Source organism: Natator depressus, chromosome 1 (assembly GCF_965152275.1).
Source record: "Natator depressus isolate rNatDep1 chromosome 1, rNatDep2.hap1, whole genome shotgun sequence".
Classification (NCBI taxonomy): domain Eukaryota; kingdom Metazoa; phylum Chordata; order Testudines; family Cheloniidae; genus Natator; species Natator depressus.
The window spans coordinates 120,476,995-120,485,310 of record NC_134234.1 but is presented as its reverse complement, the minus strand read 5'-3'; the positions used below and the strand labels follow the sequence as shown (position 1 = coordinate 120,485,310).

General features: G+C 38.8%; 1 protein-coding gene across 1 annotated transcript in view; it reads right to left on the bottom strand.

Annotated features, from left to right (window-relative positions):
- Positions 1–1,781: 1,781 nt before the first annotated feature.
- GABRG3 (gamma-aminobutyric acid type A receptor subunit gamma3) overlaps positions 1,782–8,316 on the bottom strand; it is a 517,692-nt gene continuing 511,157 nt past the window's right edge. Inside the window, exon 10 of the mRNA XM_074965586.1 lies at positions 1,782–6,864. Within this exon, the coding sequence (XP_074821687.1) occupies positions 6,586–6,864 (279 nt within the window). The 3' untranslated portion in view covers positions 1,782–6,585. The remainder of the gene's footprint in view (positions 6,865–8,316) is intronic.

Here is an 8,316-nt window from a genome sequence, read left to right as displayed (position 1 = left end):
AACTAAGAATATAGCAGATGTCAGATACTGTTCTTGGACTGACGTTGCTATTTAACATGGTTTCCAGCAAGCCATTTAAAAAATTAATGACAGCTGCTCAATTACCATGTTCTTTCTCTTGTGCTCTTTATTTCTTAAGAATAAAAACTGGCAGAATTGTAATGTGTGAGCTGAAGCAAGCCATGGAAGGTTGCTCCAGAGTTTTGACAGAGTTTTTGGCCTAGTGGATGGGGGGAAACAGTGGATATGATAGATCTTGATTTTACGAAGGCTTTTGACACAGTCCCACATGACATTCTCATAAGCAAATTAGGGAAATGTTGTCTAGATGAAATTACTGTAAGGTGGGGGCAAAACAGGTTAAAAGACCACAGTCAAAGGGTAGTTATCAACGGTTCACCATCAAACTGGTGGGATGTATCTAGTGGGGTCACACAGAGGTCTGTCTTGGGTCTGGTACTATTCAATATTTCCATTAATGACTTGAATACTACAGTGGAGAGTATGCTTATAAAATTTATGGATGACACCAAGCTGGGAAGTGTTGTTAGCAGTTTGGAGGCCAGGATTAGCATTCAAAACAACCTTGACAAACTGGAGAATTGGTCTGACATCAACAAGAGGAAATTCAATAAAGACAAGTGCAAAGTACTACACTCAGGAAGGAAAAATCAAATGCCGTAAGTACAAAATTGGGAATAAGTGGTGAGTTTGTAGTACTGCTGAAAAGGATCTGGGGTTTATAGTGGATTACAGATTGACTATGAGTCATCAATATGATGCAGTTTTGAAAAAGTCTAATATCAATCGGGGGTGTATTAATAGGAGTATCATCTCTAAAAGACAGGCGGTAATTGTCTCACTGTACTTGGCACTGGTGTGGCCTCAGCTGGAGTACTGTGTCCAGTTCTGGGTGTCACACTTTCAGAAACATGTGGACAAACTGAGGAGAGTCCAGAGGAAATCAACAAAAACAATAAAAGGTTTAGAAAACTGAGCTATAAGGACAGGTTTAAAAGAACTGGGCATGTTCAATCTTGAGGTGGGACTTGATAAGTCTTCAGATATGTTAAGGGGTGGTATAAAGACGATGGGGATCAATTGTTTGCCATGTCCACCAAGAAGTAGTCTGGAGCTAGGGAAGTTTAGGTTAGATATTAGGAAAATTTTCCAACTATAAGGATAGTTAGGCACTGGAAAAAGCACCTAGGAGAGGCTGTGGAATCTCTGTCACTGGAGGTTTTTAAGAAGTGGCTAGACAAACATATGTCAGGTATGGTCTAGGTATACTTCGTCCTGCCTCCGTGCAGGGAGCTGGATTCGATTACCTTTCAAGGTCCCTTCCAGACCTACTTTGCCACGATTCCACACCCATGACAGCTAATTCACAATAACCTTTGTGCAGCCTCAATTGGCAGGGTGCCTTTGCAGCCCAGACTGTGATTTACAGTTGTCCCTCTCTGCCAGAACACCCAAGGGAGTTTTGTGGAATAACGGGAAAACTTTTGTTTCCTCAGTTGCAGGAAACGAACAAAACCATAAAGGGAAGAGATCCCTTCCTCATTTGGGAATCAGAGTAGCAGCCGTGTTAGTCTGTATTCGCAAAAAGAAAAGGAGTACTTGTGGCACCTTAGAGACTAACAAATTCATTTGAGCATAAGCTTTCATGAGCTACAGCTCACTTCATCTGATCCGATGAAGTGAGCTGTAGCTCATGAAAGCTTATGCTCAAATAAATTGGTTAGTCTCTAAGGTGCCACAAGTACTCCTTTTCTTTTGGGAATGTATTTCTAAATTATTGTTCATCCTCTGCCCATTTGAACTGGCCATTTGGGAAATCAGCAGTGCTGAGATAAACATGAGTTCTGCGGTGGTATAGCTCTTATCTCATAACTGCACCTTCTAGAGAAGGAAAGAATGCTGAATGAATCTGAAATGATGAAGAAAGGAGGCTGTTTAATTGGTTGAAACACTTCTGAAGTTTCTACACTGTTTACAGATTCAGGAATCTGTGTAATGCTTGAAAACGAAAGATGATGAGTTAGCAAAACTGCTTGAGACACAAGTCAAAGCAAGTTAAAATACACAACATATACTACAATGCTCAGGGAATATTTCTCACGGCTGGAGTGCTGAAGGCCATGTTATTGTCATTCTTCCCAGTTGCAAGGATATCCATATATCCTGAAATACCAAGAAACGCAAAAAGGCACTGTAACAGGCATGTAGACTTTGCCATAAGCAATAAATTAAATGAAAAATAATGGATTTTGTGCTTGCACCGTTTCTGAAAGTAATATAACATTATGAATACTGCAGCCTTTTCTTACTAAGACAGCATTGTCCAGGCAAACCCCAGAATTCTACTTTGTTGGCAGAAGAAAAATATTTCTGCAATGCTAGTGGTTGGGGGAACCCTCTGATGTAGGCCATATTTATATTGATGCATTAGTGTAGTTTTGTAATCAAAGGCATTAGCTGCACATTACTGCTCCTAGGGTAAAATAAACTTGTCTGGAAGAATGTATAGACCTTATCTCTTTTTTTAAAGAGGAAACCAAAACCAAGGAGCTTGCTGTACATTAGGATTCAAGGTCGGAATAACTGAGAAGTGATAGCTTCTGTATTAAGCTGAGTGTTTTTATAAAATTCCAAGTGCACTAGAAGCACTCTCCTTAATGCAATAAAACACTTCGCAGCTCCCAACTGAAGTAAATCTACAGTAAATGAAAGGTTTTATTTTTGCACATTCTTCTTCTTGGTGTGTTAAATGTATTATCTCACTGGGTAATGAAGCAAAAGGACAAGGGACCTTGGCTGTTATTTCAAACAGCTATGTCAAGTTAAAACAATAAAGGTTGTCTGTTGATTTTTCCATAGAAATGTATCTGCATTGCTTTTACTGGCCAGTCATATTTAAAACCTTTTTATTCAGTACGGTACTATAAATGTTACCACTAAGACTGAAATGGGGTAAGTGTGAATCAACATCATTAACTCTCTTGCTTTTCAGATTTTTGCACAACCAAGACGTGGATAAGTCTTTTTGTCTTAATGCCTGCAACAAAGCTTATTAGGGATGGAATGTTCTCAAGTATTAAAAAGTAGATTGATAAATTTGGGTTGTGACACCCCAGAAAAGCGTTGAGCTACCTTTTTGCTCATAAAGGAGCCAAACAAACCATGGGTGATATATGATTTTCATATCACTTAACATGGGTATGGAAATTCCTTAGTACAACAAAAGGGTTTAGCACACAGATTTCATATGCAGTACCATTTTCTCTGGGGATATAGGTAGGACAAAGAGATGATGCAAATAATTGTATTTCGAATTATGCCGAGCCCAGTAGACTGACCTTGCCTCAGTCCAACAGTGGCTTAACTGCCACCAGAATATTAAGCACTGAAGCAGACAGAGTAAGCCATGGAAGCTAGCAACAATTCCAGGGGCAATGACTATAAAAACACACTCCAGAACCTAGTGTCTCACAGCTGCCTACCTTATCTACAGTTTACTGCACTGAAGCTCAAATGACCAAAATTAGAGACAGCAGCATAGCCCAGTTAAAGAGGAACATATTTCACACAGCCGTCAATAGATAAGAGCAGTAGCAAGTGAAGGTTGCACCCGCAAGCTTCTGTTCAGTGTATATTGAAATTATGACTCGTCTCAGTATATCAGTACTGGAGTTGTTGCTGTGAAATTGCAGTTCTATAAGGCTAAGGAAGATGAACATAAAATTGTGGCAGGGGTTATTTTGCCACAGTCACACTGAACTGGGAGAGAGACGGGTGTGTGGGTACATACATGGGGTGGGGTTTGCACTTGTCCAAGAACAGCAACCGAAGTGCACCTTTAGTTATACAGAGGCTGAGTTTTGGTTTGGTGCTTTGCTGTTGCACAGGATGGGGAAGAGCAAAGTTTTTAATGTTCTCAACGTCTGTTTGTGTCAATACTCATAAAACAGAGGCAATATAATCAGACTTCTAGTAGAATTCATCTTCCAAGGAAGAACCTGAGGGTACTGTGTGCTTTTTTGCTGAGTTGCGGAGCAATCATAGAAGCATGGGACAGGAAGGGACCTCGAGAGGTCTTCTAATTCAGTCCCCTTCACTCAAGGCAGAAGTATTATTGAGATAATGAGTAGAAGCTCAACCACAGTATGTGCACATAGTCTAAAAATGGAATATTCCATTTCCACAGACACTCTAAGGGAGCTCATCTACAAATATAATTACTTAATAAACAACACTTTATCAATCAAAGGACTAATGATGCAAGCAGCCCTCTTTGTCTAGAACACTCCCACTGAAGTCAATTGGTGTTCTGTGTGCAGAGGGTTTCCAGGATCAGCGCCCAAGAAGATAAATGGATCTGTTCTCTTATTTAGGTTTATAATGGGTGGCTCTTATCAGAGCATCAACTCACTTGTTTTTAGTCCTGAATATTTAGCTTTACCTCGCTTCGTAAGTCTACCACCCATATTGCTTAGATGACAGCTCCGACCCAATGCAGGGAACTCACAATTAAACATAAACACGCAGAAGGTTTACATAGTAATAGTGAGCTACAAAGGAAATGTGGTATCATTACAAATATGTGTTGATCTTTTGGGTCAGATGAGTATTTGTTTTAGTTTATTGCAGAAGATGGGTAGGATAGACTTCACTAAAATGAGGTCCTGATCTGGCTAAAAACATTTTGTTTTCTCTCCAAAGGAGAGGAATTCTTGTTCAGTACTTCTGTTTCACAGGAGCCAAACATGCAAGAGTTTTTCTATATCCAGCTTCCTTTTTCTGTTATCATTTGACTTGGCCGTATTTTTATGATACCAGAAATAATATTTTGAAAAGCTACTTTTAGGTTTCTTGTGAGCTATTTGTTTAATTAAAAACACTCTGAAAACAGAGAGACGCAGCACTGAGATTCATTGGTGTTTCCAAGAACATGACTAAATTACTGTTCCTTGTAGTTACCATGGTATTACCATGTATGTTTGTGGGATTTTACCTTTGTTTCCATTTGAGGACAGGAATTATATGTACTGTACATTATTTTCAAATACACATGGGCGAGACTCACATTTTAATCTAACAGTCTAATACACTCATTACTTTATGTGGCTATTTTTCAACCAAAGAGCACTGAAAACTCATTGCTATTTGGTTTTGGTAGAGAATGTGAGTTCTGTTGGCTTAGTAATATTTACCGAGGGTTTGCTGAAAAAGTAAGAGTTTCTTAACACTGTAGAAATATTTAAAATGTTGCAAAATGGACAATTCTCAATAATATAATTTGTGAAACATGTTCCAAAAATACAAAATGCTTTTCCAAGTTAAAATCTATTTGATTGTTAAAAAAAAATCCCCTAGTCTTTTCTGTGTCCAATATCTGTTTTGATTTAAATCCAGTGTTGACGTACGCAAACTCCCATACTGAACTATATAGGTCAAAATTTTTCAGGCCTTAACTCAGACAAGACTCCCATTGACTTCAGTGGGAATCTTCTGTAATTAAGGACTTCAAGATTTAGCTCTATAGCAACAGAATACATTTATTTTTCTCCACTCTATGAAAACACTTAAAGGGGGAAGGGAGGGGAAGAAAAATGCATGGGTGAACTTTGCATTAAATTGTAATCTGCAGAAAATCACATACCCCTAGTGCTATTAAGTAGTAAATCTTACATATGTCCTATCAGCTATAGTCTGCTACAATATCACAAACAAGCAGAAGTCTTGTCCAGTTGCAAGTAAACTATCCCAGAAATCACGTACCATCCTGCTATGTTTGATCAGTTATTTTTTTAAAAAAAGCTCTGAAATGCTCTACAAGTAATACTTGCAGCTACTTCAGATATAGGCAACATCTTTGACGTTATCAAACTCTGAGCATTCTTGTAAATCAGCTTTTTCACCTCAAATTAAAATTAACGTGTGCAGAAAGGGGGCTAAGCCTATGAATCCCATAGCTTTGCAGCAGAAGAAACCTTACACGGTTTGATGGGATCGGAGAAACTGTCTTTATTTTATAGTGATTTCTCCCATGCAAAGAGACAACTAAGACAAGATCTCCCAGCAACAGGTCTCAATAAAAGCAGGTGGCTTGGGTTGGTCTGGACTTAGACATCTCTAGTTGCATCATGGCTAACCAGCACCAGTGGGTGTTGCTTTGAGCCCCAGGGAATGGGGGAATCTTTGAAAGGGACATAAGAATGAAGAACCCATATCAAATGTTTGACCTCTGTTTCTTGCTTGAATGCTGTCTAGCTTTCAATGCCACGGGAGAACAGTAAAGGTTCCATTATATTAGAATTATTAATAAACATTGCTTACACTACAAATTTAGTTGAATTTAGTAAGAATCTTGTATTTAAAATGAATAGCAGTCAGGAGAATTCTTCAAGGTTTTTCTTTTTCAGGCAACTACATATTAAAATCCTTCACTGATTTCTGTGATGATAAAAGGTAACATGGCCGCTATAATTTGAGATGAAACTGACCATGTCCTCCTTCACTTTTTCATGTTCACTATCCCAAAAAGTGTGAAAACTCAGTAGTCTTCATCACAACCGGCAACACTTAAAGATAGAGGTATCCAACCCAGTAGACCAGGTTAAACAGCAGGAACGATGTTGGAAAAAAGACTCTGGAATAGGAGTCCAGTTCTAAGATGTCTATGTGAATCCGTCCTCTCCTCCATGAGCCAGATTTACATTCTTCATAACAGCAGAAAAAGCTCTGGCAGTCTTTTCCATCCAGACACTCATAGACACAAGTGTCTTCAAATTCTTGCCAGTACATGGCATTGTTCAATGTGATGACTGTAGGCGGTGGTCTTATATCAAGTACAGAATAGTTCTGGGGAGAAGGGGGGGGAAAAAGAGAAAACATTTGAAAAGCTGCCTTGGATTGTGGACATAGCAATCTGTAAACAGCTGACGAACAAGCCCATATTTTCTAGAGATTTGTTGAGCATGTGCAACTGACACTTTTGGATTTAGGATCAATGTCACTGCCTTTGCAAATAGGTTTCCATAGAGTAATTTTGATATACAGTCATCAGTTAAATTAATTCTGGGTGTGTATTCTCCACAGATGTTTCAAGGCATATTATCCATTAGGTACCCAATTTTCATATTTAAAGTGTGTGTTTACACTACCAGTATATCACAACATGATCATCAAAATCACCTCTTTCTAAAGTTACAATTAAGAATGGTGTCAAAACTATAATTAGAGCAGACATATGGGCACATCAGTTATTTTATGGAGCAATCTCATCCCTATCGCAAATAAAGGTGCATTAATGCCACCTAAGCTTAGCATGAGTGAGAATAATCACAAAAAATGAAAAAAAAGTCAGCTGAGAGTGACTAGAAAAGAAAGCACAGACTTTCAAATTAACATCACAGGATGCAAACATATTTTAACTCTCTTTATAATAATACTCAGAAATCTTCAAGGCTCTGTCTTTCTACCTCTGCCTATATGGTAGGGCTCATCTTTCTTCTACCCATTCTCTCCTTAACACTTTGACTTCTACACGGTCACACCATTTTCTTTTCATGCAGCCCTCTCCTGTAATAACCTCCTTTTTCTGAAGCATCAAATCTCTGCCAGATTCAACTCTTCTACTAAAATCAGTGGAAACACTCTCATTGACCTCTTTGATCTTTGGATCAGGCCCCAAAAGCACATGCCAAAATTCCCAAGGTATACATGAAATAAGTAAATTGTACAGTTTCTCCTTCCTTTTTCTTTCATGTCCCTTATTTCCCTCCTCATAACCTCTTCGGATTTATTAATCTTTAATATTAACCCATCTAATTAAGAATGCAAGTTCCTTGGCATAGGACCTTGTTGTTTCCAGACCACCATGCATATCAGTGTCTATAACAATAATAATATGATACAGGATGGTATCACAGAAAATCCATTTTAGCTCTGCATTAAATACTGTGCTACTAAAACACTATCATAACATTTGACTGCAGCTTTATCAGCTTGCAAACTACCACTTTGGCCTGGATCCACAAAGGAACTTACACATTACAACACCCAGTATCTCAATGCCTACCTTGTAGGTGCCTAGAAAATCACAAGAACAAACTGTGATCCACAAAGACTGAGTTAAGTGCTCAGGCTCCATATACAATGAAAAAGGAGAGCTATGCACCTAACAATGTGATCCACAAATGCCAGCACGAGGTGGCGAGCTCCCGGAGCGAGCCAATGAGAGATGTGGATGAAAGGGGTGTGTTCTAAACTCCACCTCTCTCATGGTGATAGATGCTTAAGTCCAGGCCGTAG